The sequence below is a fragment of the Peromyscus californicus genome, unplaced genomic scaffold, assembly GCF_007827085.1.
Source record: "Peromyscus californicus insignis strain IS unplaced genomic scaffold, ASM782708v3 Scaffold_16__1_contigs__length_79575227, whole genome shotgun sequence".
NCBI lineage: Eukaryota > Metazoa > Chordata > Mammalia > Rodentia > Cricetidae > Peromyscus > Peromyscus californicus.
The window spans coordinates 29969524-29987501 of NW_026294458.1; the positions used below are offsets into that span (position 1 = coordinate 29969524).

The following is a 17978-nucleotide window of genomic DNA, read 5'->3' on the forward strand; positions in this document are numbered from 1 at the left end:
GCCGGCAGACATGGAGCTTTGTAATGCTGATTGAATTGCATGTCTCTTTACATCTTAGAGTTTAGAGTGAAGCCCAACCTTCTGAAGTTGATTTCTGTGTCATGCTGCATCTGGATTCCTTTCTTGAAAGAACCTTCAAAGGTGGTTCCCACCAGATTCTGAGTCAGCAATGATGACATTTTTACAATGACCCTCTAGGTTACTAAGATTAAGTGGGGGTTTCTCTATAGTAATTCAATAACTGGGTCAGTCAGATAAGTTTCATTTAGGTATGTTTGCCAGTTATTGATTTAAGCATGGTCTCTTTGGCATATAACAACCAGGCAGAAAATTGTTTCAAACATAATCTGTAGTTACCATCTTGATGAGCTCTCAGTTGGATTTTATAGAGCAAAAACCATTCATCCTAATTATACCCAAGTCTGATCTAAAGCCAGGTTTCTCAGACTCAGCACAGTTAACATTTTGAACTAAACATTGCCTTATGATGAGAGCTCTGCCATCTTTTGTTATGCAATATTTGGGAGAAGCCTTCCCCTCTATTCACTGGATCTGGTGACACCTCCCCACCTTACTGGGACAACCCCAAATCTGTCTGGACACTACCATATATCCCTTCATTGTGGGGAGGGTAAATGATTAAACTGTGATCTAAGGAAGTTCTCAGGTCCATGAAGTGATGGTACCTTACTTTAAGAGGGCCTGGATTCTCCAGAAACTTCTCAATTACGTCACCTTACTAGGAACCCTCCCCAACACACACACACACACACACATACACACACACACACACACACACACACACACACACACACACACACACACACACACATTGCATACAAATAAGTTTTCTGTGACTTCTCTGTTAAAATGGAGGCTCTGTATTTTCTGTTTTATATTTCTTCGCAGATGTAAGTGGTATTTGGTCAAATGTAGCACTTAACATGTAGGCTAACTCCACAAATGATTCAACTAGAAGGAATTATTGTCAGGATGTAAATGCCATGAGGATATTTTTCTGTTTTGTTTATTGCCATTTTGCCAGCATCTAGAAGAACACTTGATGCTAGTAATAATTGGTGAATGAATTAATTTATTTTCTTTTTTAAAATACATTTTAAATTAAAATATAATTACATTCTTCTAAAAAAAAAATCTGTTTAGTGAGGACCTGTTCCATTTCCTAAGATATTGTCTTAGTTGGGATTTCTATTGCTGTGAAGAGACACCATGCCCACAGCAACTTTTATAAAGGAAAAAAATTATTTGGGGTGACTAACATTTTCAGAGTTTAGTCCCCTTATCATCATGATGTGACATGGTGGTGTACAGGCAGACACGGTGCTGGAGAAGTAGCCACGTGTCCTACATCTTGACTTGCAGGCAACAGGAAGTGGTCTGTCTCACTGGGTGTGGCCTGAGCATATCTGAGACCTCAAAGCCTGCCTCCACAGTGACACACTTCCTCCAACAAGATCACACCTATTACAACAAGGCCACACCTCTTAATATTGCCACTCCCTTTGGGGGCCATTTTCTTTCAAACCACCACAGATATTTAAAGCTGTGGTTGGACTCAATGTGTTTTGGTGTGTTTTCTCCAGTCTCCTTCCTTCCCTCTCTGATATATGATTCTGTCTCCTAGATCAAGCTTATGTACTGATACTTTCTCAAGTGATCACAAACATAACTGCTCATGTCATTTTCTCTAAGACATTTTTCAAGGTCTTCATCAAGTAAAATGAATATGGTACACATGAGATTTCTCTCTCTCTCTCTAATTTCCCTTTCTCTCTCTTCCCTTGAAAATATCTTTGATCACCTGAACCAATAGGAACCATTGATAGCTTTAAGCATGGCACTTCCTGACCCATCCTCCCTGGACATTTCTATTCCACAGGGTCTGCCCCTTTCAGTTTCTTGCTTTGAATCATTATGGTGTATGTTTATGTCATCTCTCTCATATGGGCTTCAAAGGTTTTGAAGGCAGAATAAAATCGACATTATTGTTTAACACCATAGGGTTATTATATATAATATTATATACTTATTATAGGTACTAAATGACATCTCAAAGTACAATATTCTGTCAATTCTGTTATTTGTTGAGCTATTCAGCTCATATTTATGACCTCCTAGGTATGTGTTAGAAGAGAAAATAAATACAGTCTGGTCTCTTTAAGTGTCTAGACTGATTAGGGAAAGCGTTATCTGATAAGAACTAGATTCAGAGTCAGCAGACTGGCGCAAGCACAGCCTCTGTTACCACTAGTGATCACGTTCACTCTCAGTGTCTCAGTGTCCTGTCTGGAATAACAAAAAGGATATTTGTGTGCTCCACTATGAATAAAATAACAAAGAAGGACAAACAACTCATCATTTAATATAAAAGCATTTCAAACGATACAGAATGGTGACTTATATTTGTTCACAATTCCTACTCTTCCCTTCAAAAGATGAAACCTCAGCCTTTGCTCTGAGAATATACTTGTTTCTAATGAATAGAATAAAGCAGAGGTGACCCGCAGTGTGGGAGAGAATGGCATTAAAAGAGTACTATTCTGTAGCCATTATTTCTTGAAGTACTTGGTCAAGGGGAAGCGGGCAGCCATATTGGATGCAGTCCTATAAGAGGCCCATGCCGGGAGCACTGAGGCATCCTGTTTTGAGAGCATGCTTGAGTTCAGATGTACATGCTTCTACTCCAACCAATCTTTCAGATGACTGGAGCTCAGGGCAATGACAACCTCACTGCATTTAAAATCCTTAGCATTATCCAGCTACACTGCTCCTGGACTCCAGGCTCCTGAAACCATTTGAAATGTTTTATAATTCATTAAGTATCAAAGTAATTTTTCACATAGTAATGTACAAACAATATACAGGACACTGCAGAGGTTTAAGATTTCTATTATTATTATTATTATTATTATTATTATTATTATTATTGAATATACTGATGTTTGCTGAGTGAAAATGTCCCAGCTGGTTGTAATTTATGGGTGAAACCATAGTCTTTGAAAGTGGTAGCTTGAAAAAAAAAAAGAAGAGGAAGGTGAGGACAAAGAGGAAGGGGAAGAGGAGCAGTGTTATAAACAGTGTTATAGAGCGCCAAGAACAAGAACCAGTCGCCTGGATGTGAAACTTCCAGTGGATGATTTGCAGGCATTTCTCCCCTGCCATGTACTTCTCACTTTCTGCAAGGAGGCTGTCTGTGACAGTGGCTGTAGGCGAAATGCAAAAGGCTACCAGCTAAAGCAATTGTTCATTCCAGGGGACTGCTTTCATTTTATTCCAATTTCAGGCAAAATTGATAGTTTTAATTAAATGTGAAATGAAAGCCGTACTTCTACTCTACATATATTTTAGTTTTTTTTTTCTTTTTCTTCTTCTCCTTTTTTAATCAGAGGTCACCATGGATCTCTATAATGTACAAAGGCCATGAATGTCAAGATTATGATTTGTTTGCATCAACACCAACCTCTGAGACTCCCTGCCACGAATGACTTTTCCATAGCAGCACTGGCCAAGGGCTCCCACTGTTAATGATGCCATGGGTGGGAGGGATGAATTCACAGCACTCACTAGCCATCCCGGTGAATTAATTTGAGGCCAGACAAATTTAAACATAAAATGCTCTAACTATTTTAGGCCCACAGTATCCCCAGTTGCAACCATTATTTTTTAAGCTCCCCAGTGAGAATATGGCTGTGGAGGGCTGTCAATTTACTAACTATTTAATAATGAATACAGAATTTAAATTCCTCACTGAATATTTACTGACTTCAATTTTCCCACAGCTTCAAGTGTTTTAGCTCCTGGAAACTACGAGAACAACACATTGGTTTATTTCAAATGTTATAGTAAGGAAGGACATGAGTCACGCATGTCTACTATTAATTGAAGGATTAACGGGTTATGTAAATTGAAAGTAGTGTGAAAATAATCTTACTCGTAGGAGACACATTGTCATCTGGAAAAGGCTGTGTGCCCACGGTAAATCCTGTTCCACTGGCTAGATGTTCCACTGGGGTATTCACCGAATCTGAAAGTGTAAGGTAGATAATTCTGATGGATAAAATATTGTAAGACAAAGATATTAATTCAGGTCTAAGCATATTTTATTTATTCGTTATCTAGCAAATCAGTATTGAGGACTGGCTATGGACCAGGTGGTGAGATATGCTGGAGTAGGAGAGGTGTGGAACTGTGTTTTAATTTTCTTTAAACACTTTAAAATATTTATTTATTCTCTCTCTCTCTCTCTCTCTCTCTCTCTCTCTCTCTCTCTCTCTCTCTCTCTCTCTGTATGTGTAAATAGAAGCTAAGATGTGTTGTTTTACACTCATTTAATTTCCTTCAACCACCATTATGTGCTTTACAAATAGTTCTACTAAAGGAAATTTTAAAAATTATTTTATTTTATGTATATGGGAGTTTCACCAGCATTTATAGCTGTGCACCAGGTGCACCTGGCAGCCCCTAGAGAGCAGATGAGGGTATAGGATCTCCTAGAACTGGAGTCACAGATGGTTATAATTCACCACATGTGTGCTGGGAATTAACCTCAGGTCCTCTAGAAGACCAGTGTGTCTTAACCACTGAGCCATATCTCCTGCCCCTGAAAGAATTTTTTTTCAATTACAAGTATAAGGAGGATTGACTGACTTTAGAAAAATATAGATTAAATGTAATTAGTTAATTTTTGAGCCTGGAAGATTTTTGTGGGTTTTCTAGACACAACATCACTGTTTAGGAGAGTCATTAGATTAACAAAATAATCAGACCGTTCTTGCACACCACTTACAATGAATCTGAAGTCTTCAAATGACATCATAATTGGTGCCTTGTCATACTCCCAACTTTATATCTTGGTGTTGACCATTACTTTTCCATCTCTCATGAACCACACACATGATTCTATCCAAAAGGAAGGTGTTTCAGCCCAAGCATAGTTCACTCATGAAGACTTTTTAGTCTTCATGTTGTATCCTGACATTTTCTCATTTTCAAGCTTCATCATATGAAACTTTTTAAAATGAGGGTGTCCTAGGGGACCTTTATGATATGCCCCCTTCACTTTTATTCATGGATTGTGCCTCTTCAAAGAAAAACTGGTTTTGTTCCTCACTGTATTTGAAAATATCGATAAATGGAAATGCTGTAGTGTATATAAAATTGGCAGAAAGACCAACTTTTAGTGTCTATCTGACTGCTCTTAGATAATAATCATCCTCTTCTAAAGCAATATGCTATGAAGATAAAGTGTGGGTCTGCAAGATAAATGCTTGCATGGCTTTCTCAGTGGAATGATTTTACAGAGGTTGCAAGCCAATGCATACAGTCAAATCCCACTTCTATGCTTATGAAGAAAGTACTTTTGGGATATAGTTGTATTAATTTGCTTACATGCTGTCCATAGCAGCATTTGTGCTGTACTTCTGAGTTAAGTAATTATGACAAAGATAATGTTATCCATAAAACTTAAAATATTTACTGTCTCACCCTTTATAGATGAAAATGCCAATTCCTAGAACTGAAGGTATTGATTATGTTCTGTCCCAGATTTATATAATGTAAGGAATTTTCCCTGATGGATGTCTTTGTTTTAGAGCAGTATTCTGCTATATTTCATAAACAGATATCTTTGGAAGCTGAGGGGGTCAGCCTTGCAGTACATTTTGGAGATTTTACAAGATTTGCATACCGAAAAGAGCCCTTTGCTGCATGCCCAGATCCCACATAGATTTCAGCATGAAATCTGAGCTCATAAAGCTTCTGTCTAGCTTCAGATTGGAATGAAAAGTAAACACACTGTCTTGGTCAAAATAAAAATCAGGGCTGTTAAGACATGGCTACAGCTCAACAGGAATGAGGGATTTCCCAACACTCAGGTGTAGAACCAAGTAGAGTTGTCTCATGCACACTTAGGTCCCTTCCTTTGCTGCAGTGTTGAAAGGGATGGGCTTCCGGCTCTAAGCATCTTCATCTCATCTGAAGACTCTACTTTCTGAAGTCACTCTGTTGTCGGCTGGGGAGCTTCTCAGAGCCACAGCAGCAGCCAGGGATCTGGCCCATCAGAACAGCTGAGTCAGTTCTGAGGTTTCCTGTGAACAAGTAGCAGTCCTTATCTGGTCCACCTAAGAAATGAGCCAATCCCAGGGTGTATGAGACCCTCTCTTCTCAAACTGTAACCCACAGACCAGTGGGAGAGGTTTCTCTCAGGGTCTTGTTAGAAATGTAGAGCTGAGCTCCAGACTTTTTGAATTAGAATCTGCATTTTAACAAGATCTCTGGGGGATTTTTGTACATATTAAATTCTCTATTTATGCTTTCAAGATTCCTGGGAGCAGACACAAGTATGAATCTTGGCTTATTGTAGGAAGTCATGAGGCAAGAAGTATTTATCTAGAATCTTCCATTTAAATGCTTAGTGTTTCTCTTTGCTCAGCTATAGGAATATCCTTTTGGCTTTCTCCATACCCCCAAATAATACATGAGCACACTTATGCATGTAAGAACACAATGATTTGTGTTTGGATGGGGCCAGAAAGGGAGCCATAGTTTTGGGAAACAGATTTTGGGAAACTCCAAGATTTACTAGCTTGAATATCTGATTGTAAAGGCTAAGAGTTCATTTGGTGATTAAAATATACCTATTTGTTCAGAGTCTAAACTTATAAAAGAAGATGAGCTTCCCTATAAAATTTGAAATATAGTGTGTTTGGGGTATGAAAATCAGTATTCCTTTTTATCTTAAAAGTTTTCATTATTTTCTGAACTTGAAACAAAGCATGGGTTTGGTATCAGAACATGGTGGTTTGGGGGACACATGGGAATAGTATTCTGTTTAAGAATGGAAGGTTTTAAAGAGTCTTTAAGTTCATGGCTTCAGATTCTGCCAAAGGTGAGCTTTGGCAAATCTATATGAGACATGACAAACCTCATATTGTCCCCGGACTGCAGTCCTCCCCATTGTCACCCTCTAGGAAAGAGCTGTCCTCGTTCTTCAGGGAGTTGGCTGAGGCTGAGTAAGGCTGTTTTCATATAAGTCCATCCTGATTTCTGAATGAGCGATTCAAAATTGACAATGACCCTTTCATATTTAAACATATGCACGCAAGGTAGAGTCACGGGGATACTGCCTTTGACTCAGCATGGAATAGAACCTGCTTCTGAGTAGTGGGTAAGGCTTTGTACTAAGATATACGGTCCTTCATCTAAAGATCCAGTAATGCAAACCGTTCTGTATAACAGGCTTCCTGTATAAATTAGTATGTTTTTGTGGATATATTATAGAGAACTTCATGAAGATAGGATGACAGTTAAAGAGGTTAATAGTCCTATAGGGCTGTAAGAATGATTCACAAACGTGTTTGGTTTTGTCCGAGTACTACTAAATAAGCACGTTTGATAGCCTTACAGCCTTTTTGAAATAGGCATTCTGTTGTCACCACATTTCCTGAGACACTTGTCATATTTTGTATAGTAAAATCTCAGTTATTTTTATATGATTCATGGTAGTAAATTTGGTTATTCAAATTTTGTAATAACTGGAGTGGGTGAATTTATCATTTTTTTCTAGTCATGAAAGTCTCCATGTAGATACTGTACTTCAAACCAGGGTAGTGAAGCTATTACTACTTACAAGGTTTACCCATGTCTAAATAGTGAAATTACGCATGCTGTGTGACTAATGAAATATTTCCATTTTTTCCTTTATTCATTTGAGCATTTGTTTATTTATGTGTGTGTGCCTGAGTGCATATGTCGTAGCACACACATGAGGATCAGAGGACAACTTTCCAGAGTCTCTTGCCTTTTCCCACTGCGTGGGGGTCTGAGGATGGGACTCGGCTGTCAGGCTTGCAGAAGTACTGAGTCATGCACCAGTCCTAAATCTGTTCATGACTCAGGAATTTCAAGATAGTTTAGATTTAAATTAATCATAGGTATTATTATTAGTTTGCATTGGATGATAAGTGAACCAGAATGCTAGTTGATTAAATGTTATGATTAGGCTGGTTTGTGGTGACTAATGACGCTAATTCTAGCACTTGGGAGGCTGAAGTAAGTAGATTGCCAAGGATTAGAGACCAACTTATACTAGATGCTGAATTCCAGGCTCCTGCAGACAACAGACTGAAAAGTCTGTCTGGAAAAAAAGGACAAAGAAACAAAAAGAAAATAAAAGAGTTATTATCACAGAAAACAACAAAAAAAGAGTTATTATCACAATAAAAAATACTGTTAGAAAATCTTTATAGAAAAAGGAATAACTTTTGATTTTTATTTGGAGAAATTATTTTCAGATTCTGCTTACAAATTATTTAATATTTTGAAATTTAGCAATTTGGGGTTATGTGGAGAGCTTTCTGCTATTGTAGTGATGTGGATTGGATCTAATAAAAATCCTATCTTTTCCAGTTACTCATGTTCTAAGTTGGTGGCACTCTTGGCTATGCCTTATTGACTTTGCTTAACAAGTAACTCACCCAAAGAAAGCACAATGGCTTGTGATGAAGTACTCCACATTCCATTCCTGGGGCCCGGGGCAAAAGCCATACACCGAATGGTCATGTTTCTTGATTGGGCTGCTCTATTACCATGAGTCCTTGTTAAAACTGACTTCAGTTCCCGAAATCCACTTCTAACCTTTTTCTCATCATTCGTAACGTTTATTCCTGCAAGATGGATGAAAACATGATTAGACCCTGACATTTTCTGTGTAAGCCAGACAAGGATGCCAAGACACGGCCTGTTTTGAGATGAGGGTCTCCCTTTGTTGCCCAGACTGGCCTTTAGCTCATGGCTTAAATCATCCTCCCACCCGATCTGTGTAGAGCCTAAAGACTTATGCTGCACCACACAACTAATTTATAGTAATGTAGACTCTCAAGTAGTTAGCCTTTAGCTTTTGAGAAGCAATGGCCAGTTCTAGCAAAGCTGGCCTTAACCTGTGGCAATTATTTCAGCTCCTGGGCGGCACTGATCCATAATCAGGCTGTAATACGCATTCATTATATGTTTTGCTTCTGATTATGGGTCTAAGGGCTTGGAGTAGATTGTTCCAACTCATTAATGCCATTTAGTGATGGTGAAATTTAGTGATTGGTGATTTGTACTTGAATTAGCTTGAACTTTGGGAAGACTCTTCTCCAGACTCTGATCATGTAGTAAAAATATATCAACAGAATGTAAAACACCACACCACCATTCTGCTATAAATGTAGATGATATGTATTCTAATTATGATACCATATCATAACTTTTTCCTGAAATAAGTTGTATATTGGTAAGTGTTTTCAGTTCTAGTCCTCTGAGTCTTCTCTAGAATCTTTAACTGTCACTGTTAGGATAACTTCCAAATTGCATGCATTGTAGCAATAAATTACTAAAAAAAAAAAAAAAAAAAAAAAAAAAAAAAAAAATCTGTCCTCACAGGCCAGATCATTCTGAACTCTCACAGTCTTGATGTTAAAGGTTCTTTGTTTCTTTTGAGACCAGATCTGGTGTATCTCTGGCTGGCCTCAAAGTCATTAGGCAGCCAAGCATGACCTTCAGCTCTCGATGCCCCTTCCTCTATTTCCCAAATACAAGGATTGCAGGCCTGTGCCAACATGCCTGACTCCCATGAAAGGTTCTTCCTGCTAATTCTGAAGTTACTATTTAGCAAAGTATTAGCTAAATACGGTTGTATGCTGGTGGAATTCTGATCACACTGCCTGGCCTCTTGTGTGAGAATGTAATGGGCATGTCCAATCTGGATGTTTTATTTAACTGTGTTTACTAAACAGGAAAATATACTTTTTATTATTATTATTATTGTTATTATTTAACATATAATTCCAGAATTATGTTGTGTTGTTGTTGGAGTGAACAGCTTTAAAGTGAACTCATTAACCAGTAAATAATCATCAAGAGACCTATAAAATCATCTACCAGCAGAAGCTGTTAATTTTAGAAATTAAAAGAAGAAATTGAGCAAGAGCTTTGTGACTCAGCTATTGTTCAAAGTGTTGTCCAGGCACAGATGCCTGAGCTTATTCTGGCAACGCTGCTGCCATGGTTACCACCTCTGAGAAATACTGCTTTGTACTGACATTGTCTCAGGGTGTACTCCTGCCCCAGGAACTTAACCATCCCAGTAAACTTGTTCCTTGTGAAGGAATCCTTTATTTCCATCCCTCTTGCCCCCCCCCCCAAGTCCTGCCCCAAATAGTTATAAAAGAAAATAAAAATTATTATCAATTGCTTTAAAGCAGTGGTGCTGAGAAAATGGAATGTAATATATTAAAATAGCAAGATAGAACAGATAGTAATGCAACAAAATCAGAGATATAATTATTAACCACATGTTTATTTGGATGTTTTTGTCCTCATAAAGGATGTTTGCTTTCACTCACACCAATTAAACGGTGTGTATGGTCTGAAAAAATCAACTGTACCACTTTTATTTTGGAAAATGTCGCCTCCTACCCCCTTGAAGAATCAGATGCAGTATCAGAAAGTGACACCTGGTAGGTAAGATGATGTTTTTTCTTAGAGAAAGAATTACTTTTAAATGCCAAGGTCAATGTGGGCACCAAGGCTTTCTAATGCTTGGTGTTGCCAAACCCCTTCCCATGACTTTGCTTCCTCACCTTCTTCGTTGCCTTGAAGAAACCTTCCATCTATTAACCAGGTAATATTTGCTTTGGGGAACACATTCTTCAGTAGGCAGGTAAATACTCTCTACAACAGACAGAAAGAGGATTATTTGCAAATTTGGAAGAAATCCTTGCTGCCTCTGTCTCTATGCACATGAGATAACTGAGAAAAAAATGACTTTGCCTACCTTTCACTGTGCAAGACCACACAGGAGCCTTGGCAAATTAGTGGCTAGAACCCTAGGCCAATTTAGGAATGTAAGACTATCCTAATGTTGCATGATAAATAAAACATCCAGATTGGACATGCCCATTACGTTCTCACACAAGAGGCCAGGCAGTGTGATCAGAGGAGAGGAGAGGAGAGGAGAGGAGAGGAGAGGAGAGGAGAGGAGAGGAGAGGAGAGGAGAGGAGTTATGAGTTCTGAGAAATGGAACTATTACTAAGATGGCACTAAATGGGAAGAAATCACAGAGTAAAAAAAAGGAGCCTCAGAGCCAGAGAAGAATGTAGCTAGATTAAAAGTCAAAGGGGACTGAGACATTAGCTTTTGTTTCCAAAATAGTATGAAAGACCATCTGTAGTGGTGGTCACAGAAGTGATTTTAAGTTAACATATCATTTGGGGGCTTAAATTTTTTATAATCCTTTTTTGTTTTGGTCTTGATTCTCTATCGTAGACAGTGCCTACTTCCTATTGACAAATAGGAAAAATTAGGGTGTCATGTGGATAAAGAAATTAGAAGCAATTAATGGTAACAGATCTCTTGGTAGAACATTTTGTTTTGAAATAAGCAACACATGGAAGGATGGGTAGCATAGTGGTTTGAATGGGAATGGCCCCCACAGGCTCATATATTTGAATGTTTGGTCTCCAGTTCGTGGACTGTTTAGGAAGGATTAGGAGGTGTGGCCTTGTTGGATGAGGTGTGTTGATGGGGGTGGGTTCTGAGGTTTCAAAAGCCCACATCAGGCCAAGGCTTGTTCTTTCTGCTGTCTGTGGATAAGATTTAACCTCTCAGCTACTTCTCCAGTGGCTTGCCTGGCTGCCTCCTGCCATGCTCCCCACCATGATGGTCATGGGCTCACCCCCTAAAACTGTAAACAAGCACCCAGTTAAGTGTGTTACTTCATGTTTCCTTGTCCATGGTGTCTCTTCACAGCAACAGAAAAGTAATTAAGACAGATAACTATGTTATAAAAGCAGAGTTTAGTTAGATCTTATTTTCAACACCTTTCATTCTTGGGAAAATGCAGATTTTAATCCATAGCATGGTGAGCATATCCCATAATGTGTTTTAGTTCTCATTACCTTATCTGATGCTCTCTAAAATTATAATTCCATTTCTTACTATCTATTTTCTTGCTAACAATGTGTGAATTTTGGATATGCCTGGTCCTTGTTCTAGGTATCTAAATGTTTCCCACACTTGTTGAATCTAACAGTAGTTAACTGGTAAAGAACAGTGAACTGAATGTAATACTGCTGTGCCAATCCACCAACTAATTACTCTCTAATAAGTCAAACCTATAAAGCTGTGACTTTAAACTCAAGCCTACCCGAAAACACTTTTTTTGGTAGAATCCTCCTTATGTGCAGTTTCCTGATCCTCAGTGCATTGCAGTTAACTGGGGGGTGGGGGGTGGGAGGGGATAGAGGGAGACTTCCAAAGGGTTCACTATTGTGTCTAGGATAGCAGGTGGCAAAAACCGTAGTTCTCAGCATTCCTACTCTTTTAACATTTGTCTTATTTTTCAGACAACGTGGATAAGTACATGTGACAGGGTTGTAGAATTTAGGAAATTATGGGTATATCTCAATGGTAGAGTGCTTGCAAAATATGCAGAGTGCTCAGGGTTTGGTATCCAGCAATTTCAAAAAGTCCCATTTTTCTCTCCTTTCTTAAAAAAATCAAAAGTAAAACTAGGTCTCCTGGAATATATAATCTTATTAAATAAGAAAAATAATAGAATTCAGTTTATTTAGTCTAACAAGATGCGAAAGAGTGACTTTTATGCTCTGTTGGTCCAGGATTGAGTAGAAAGACGTAAGAGATGAAATGTTGACAACAAAGTGGTTACACATCCTCTACTATCAGCCAGCTACCGAGGGATGGTGGTGGTATACCACCAGGGACAAGGAGCAGTTCTGCTGATGAAATCTCTGCAAACTCCAAGAGCAGCTGAATGATTTGACACTTGAAATGATTCAGATTTTCAGTATTGTTTGTTTTTGGTTTCCTGTGATAAAACACTGACAGAAACCCAACTTGATGGAGGGTTTAAATCTTCTTATAGATTGCAGTCCGTCTTAGAGCAAAGCCATGGAAGTCACTTAAGGCAGGAACCTAAAGGAGAGACCCACTTCCAGACTCTGTCTTCCAATATTTGGTTCAAGAATATGGGTCTTAGTCTAAAGTGCCTCTGATCTCTAAAACTGAAATGCCAGAGGGTATAGTAGTTCAATCTTAGTTCAGATGCTTCGGGAAATATCAGACACATATGGTGTTGCTGAGGAAGCAATTTTGCCTTCATTTGGGACCTGGTTTAAATGAGTAAGAAGAGGATGTTAAATCTGAAAGAAAAACAGAATAAATACGTATTGTAGTGTAAATGCACCCAAAGATGATTTTTTTTTATGGACAGAGCAAGCTGAGACTGACAGACCAGAGAAAAGAATATAGCCCTGACTGTATCTATGACTGTACATGTACATAGGTATACATGTATAGTACACGTGACTGCTCATTTTTTTTTTTTTTTTTTTTTTTTTGTAGCTGGGCTTACAGTTCAAAGGAACTTAGCTGGCTCACAAAATAAATCTTTTTCCTGGCTTCACTAATATTGTCTTTTGTGAGAGGCGAGTCTCCAGGCTAAATAAGAATTCTTTATGTACAGATGAAATGCTGAATTATCCCTAGTTACCAAACCTGCATTGAGACAGCAGCTTTCGCAATAGATATTTTTGCTTTTTAGGATAATTTTGAAAAAATCAAGGGTTTTAATCTGGAAGCAAAGAAAGGAGCTGATCACAGACCTGGTTCTTTTGCCCCTCTGTGTATTTTTGCATCTTACGTTTCCCTTCTGAGTCGCTGTCTCCTGTAGTTACCTTGGCTCCCAGGAGACAGTGCTGGTCGATAAGCATCTGTTTGACAAGGACTGAGGATCAGCGAGCCTTGCAGGACAGAGTAGCCCCCAAAGAGGGTGATTCTAATGATGGTAGGGCGTGCCCTGTAAGAAGAGTCAACATCTCACGGGAACCAAATTATGCCCTTCACTTAATCACAGGGATGGGACATTTCGAGACCCCCTTGCAAGACTCAGAGCTGAATAGTCAACCTTAGCACACTGGGACCAAAACTGCTGCATTATTAGCGCCCTTACCTTCTACCTCAGTTCTCCCTGTGATCAGTACTCTGAAGATGTACCTGGGGCTCTTCCCAATGTGCCTGTGTTGGCTATATCATCTATCTCTCACCAGTACCCCTCTTTAAATGGTGTGCTGGGATAGGCACCGAGCCTAGTTCATTGGGATTCCCAGATTTGGTGCTTTTTTTACCCCAAAACTCCAGTAACAGAAAAGGAATTCAAAAGAAAAGTTTCCCAAGTTTTCAAAAACAGTTCTTAATCTCATCTGACATCTTTCCTCTACCCCCCACCCTAAGTTGAAAATGTAATGTTTAGTCTCTATGTAATTTGCACTATGACATTTCTCTCTTTTCTTCTATGCTATAAGCTTTTTCTTCCTGTGGACATTGTCTTTAAAAATGTTCCTGTCTCCTCTTGGTAGGTTTTGCTTCCCCAATTTAAATACAAATGTGAGTATATATTTTCCAGAAGTGGTGATTATCTTTCTGAGAATTCAAGCCAAGAGTATTTCAGCTCTCTGGACTCTAGTTACATAATGCAATAAAAGTACTCCAAAATCCATATCTTAATTACCCATCGTTCTTTGAATTTTCAGTTTTCTTTCACTTAATATCCTCCTTCCTGTGAGTTCTTTGGCTTTTCTGCTGAGCACATTCATAGCAGTAATAGATTTTAGCTAAATATAAAACTTAATGAACTGACAATTGGGAAGATACTTGAAATCACAGGGGTCTTCACATTTGGGGGAGGCTGTATTCCATCCTGCCCACTTTGTCTTACATTGTTCTTTACTTGAGAGGCTGGATACCCATGCAGGAGGAAAAACAACTAAGGCACCTACAGGTACTCCATCTTCTGTTTTCTGCCTAGCTAGTTCCCAAAGAACAGCTTTTCCCGGTGGGGGAGGAGGTAGACATTAGGTTTACATTTGAGTTTGAGTATTCCAAAACACCTCACCAGCACACAAAGACCTCCTGGAAGAGAGAGGGACCTCAACCCAGAAGTATCCTCCTCCTGGGCTCAGATAAGCATTAATCATTATCACCCAGAGTGTGAAGGGGTGTGCTCATCGAGCACCGGAGAGGTCAGAAACAAGTTCAGAACTTTCCCTGCCTGTAAGTGCTTGCTGTGGCTGGGTGGAGGGACATTGAGAGAAGAGGATTTCCCGACCAAACTCTCAGGGCTGCAAGCTGGATGAATACATTTCTCACTCATTTACAAAACAACTCAAGGAAGGAGAGAGAAATGAAATTGTTGTTAGGAAGCAATATAATTTCCCGCTTATTTATGTGCATTTGAAATGATGCAAATAAGTAAAACACCTGTTGTTAGGTGCTTGGGGAAAGTTTGGTCAGCTGTTGGCTTTGCAGGCCATTGTGCCAGGAAAGGAGAGGTTTGGTAAGCTGCTGGCAAGCCTAGTCTGTAGGACTTGTCCACTTCCTTCTCCTCCTGGCATGCTGACCCTCCTGCTTAAAACAGCTAAGCCTGCTCCTGAGATTCCTTAGAATTCCAACCTCTGAGGGTCAAACTTATGCTGAGAAGTTTCTTACATAGATCTTGAGAGACTTTTCAGCGCTTAGACAGCACACTGAGCAACTCCTGGGAAGCAAAGGTCTCCCTCCCACCAACACCTGTCTGTGTTCCCTTCACCCGTGAGGCTCTACTGTGAGCATCCTGAACAGCATGGAGTGGAGGCTGTTCTTCCTGCCTCTAAAATGCAGTCTGCTGTTGAGCTGCATGGAGACAGGAAGCAGCTAAGAGGGGGGAAATCAAGGGGAAGCCTGGATCTTCCAGTATTTAAGTGTGCTTGTTGTAGTGGGTGGTCTAAGAACACTGGGTCTGCCCAAGAGATCAGTATTTGTTGGGCAAGGAATGTCTTTGTTACTGGAAATACGTTTGCTGAGGGGAGACCAGTAAGTATCTGGCAAACAGAACAAATGAGTGAGCTGGCTATTTTGCTAGGACCTGACTCACCCCAGTGTTCCAGTAAAGCAGAAATTGAAAACTTCACTCCGGCATGTGCGGCCAGCTAGAACACTATTGTGGATCCCCAGTCCCTTCCCACCGTCCATCAACCTTGTTGTTCGACTAAAACATTTTGCACACATCTAGGCACACTTTGAAGACAGTGTGGAAGCGGAGGCATGACGAGGCCAAAGAGGATGAAGAAGGTTAGAACCAGGATGTTGCCAAAAGGATTTTCAGGGATGAAGGAGAAGGTAAGTAAGGCCAATGCCCCAGAACAAGGGCACCTGATTTTCTAAGGCCTAGGAGTATTTCTACTTGGCCCCTGCTGGTACTAGGTCCAATCCCAAATAATATGCTACCTGGCACTTAGATGTCTGACAGGTGAGTCATGGCCTGGGGTCAACATGGGCACCACCATCCCATGGAAGCATCTGGAAAGCAGGAACAGAGAGGAGTTGGAGAAGAGCGGCCACAGCCCCACCAGGCAGCACCCAGACCATATGTCCCTGGCTCCCTATAGGCATCAAGGGTGACTGGGGCAAGCTCCCGGAGCAGGTAGATGCCCTAGCTTTATGGACCAGTCAGAGGGAAAAGGAAGTGATGAGGATGTAGAGGCCAGTAGAGTGGTGGGAGGAGACTGTGGAAGGGAGGGAGGGAGCACTTGAGGAGGAGGTGGGAGGGGCCATCCTGGAGCTGAAGTGGAAGGTGAGAGCGGAGAAGGTGGTATGCCTGAAGCCAGAAGAGGACCTGCCTGCAGCGGCACATCCCTTCAGTTCTGTTTAAACCCTGCCTGTGGGCATGCATTCTGAAAACGCTGGCTTTCATCACATTGGCTCTTGTGCAAATATGAAACAAAATAGTGTATGGGGTGCTTTAAAGACATGAGCAAACATGTGAGTCGATCTTTCCAGGTGTGAGCAGAGTAAATGCTTATCTACAGGGTTTGCTGACCCTTGGTTAGAAGTTCAAGATGCGCTAATGGGACACACGGATTACTTTATTGCACGTGTCTGTGAGTTGTTTCTGGCTAGACTATGTGGGTCAGCATCTCCAGCACTTGGTTTCAGGGGAGGCAGAGATTTGAATGGAATGCGCCTACCTGACCAGTTCGCCCTCAGAGGCTCAGAGACTGCAGCAGGGCAGCTGTGTGAGCAAGCATGCTGATGGTGATCTGAGGCAGGATACCAAGGTTATTCTGCGTGTCCAGTGACGGAAAGACCGACAGCCTTCTATCTGAGCTGTCTGGACGTTTGCAACGAATCTCTCTCTCTTCTGGCTGTAACCCTTTCTTTCATTCTTACATTAAATCTGTATAACCTGCCTGCATCTTGTGAGTTTTTCGATTATCTAACTAAAACCAATTTATGCATAATTAGGATAGAGAAAATAAAATACTTCTCATCTCATTGGGTTTAAATATTAAGAATAAAAAAAAAATGTGTGTTGGCAATATGGGTCAGGTGTTAAAAGCACCTGATGGAGAAACCTGATGGCCCAAGTGCCATGCCTAAAACCCACGGTGGAAGGGGTGAGCCAGCTCCTGAAAGATATCCTCTGCTCTCCACAAGTGCACCACGGTACTGTGGGCCTGCACTCACACATACAACACACACACACACACACACACACACAGACACACACACACACACACACACACAACACACAACACACACAACACACACACATACAACGCACACACGCACTCATACAACACACACACACACATACATACAACAAACACACACACTCACAAATAGTAATTAAAATAAAAAATTTAAAGAATGAAAATACTATAATTTTCTCACAAATATTTAAAAATTTAATCTAACTCCACATTAAGCTATCAGGGAGACAGAGAGGGTAACTGAGAGTCAAGTGAAACTCGGAGAGACAAAGAGGGAGACCGTGTAAGGAGAAACGAAGGGGAGAGGAAATTATACAGAAAAAGTGCTGGAGAGAAGCGGGAAGGGAGGGAAGAAAGATGGTGCTGTG

At 40.2% G+C, this 17978-nt stretch overlaps 1 protein-coding gene across 1 annotated transcript; it reads left to right on the top strand.

Moving 5' to 3' along the window:
- Positions 1 to 16250: 16250 nt before the first annotated feature.
- Positions 16251 to 16769, top strand: Zbed2 (zinc finger BED-type containing 2). The gene is given in 3 exon segments (XM_052739759.1): positions 16251 to 16374; positions 16377 to 16488; positions 16490 to 16769. Coding segments are annotated over 3 exon segments (516 nt in total).
- Positions 16770 to 17978: the final 1209 nt, after the last annotated feature.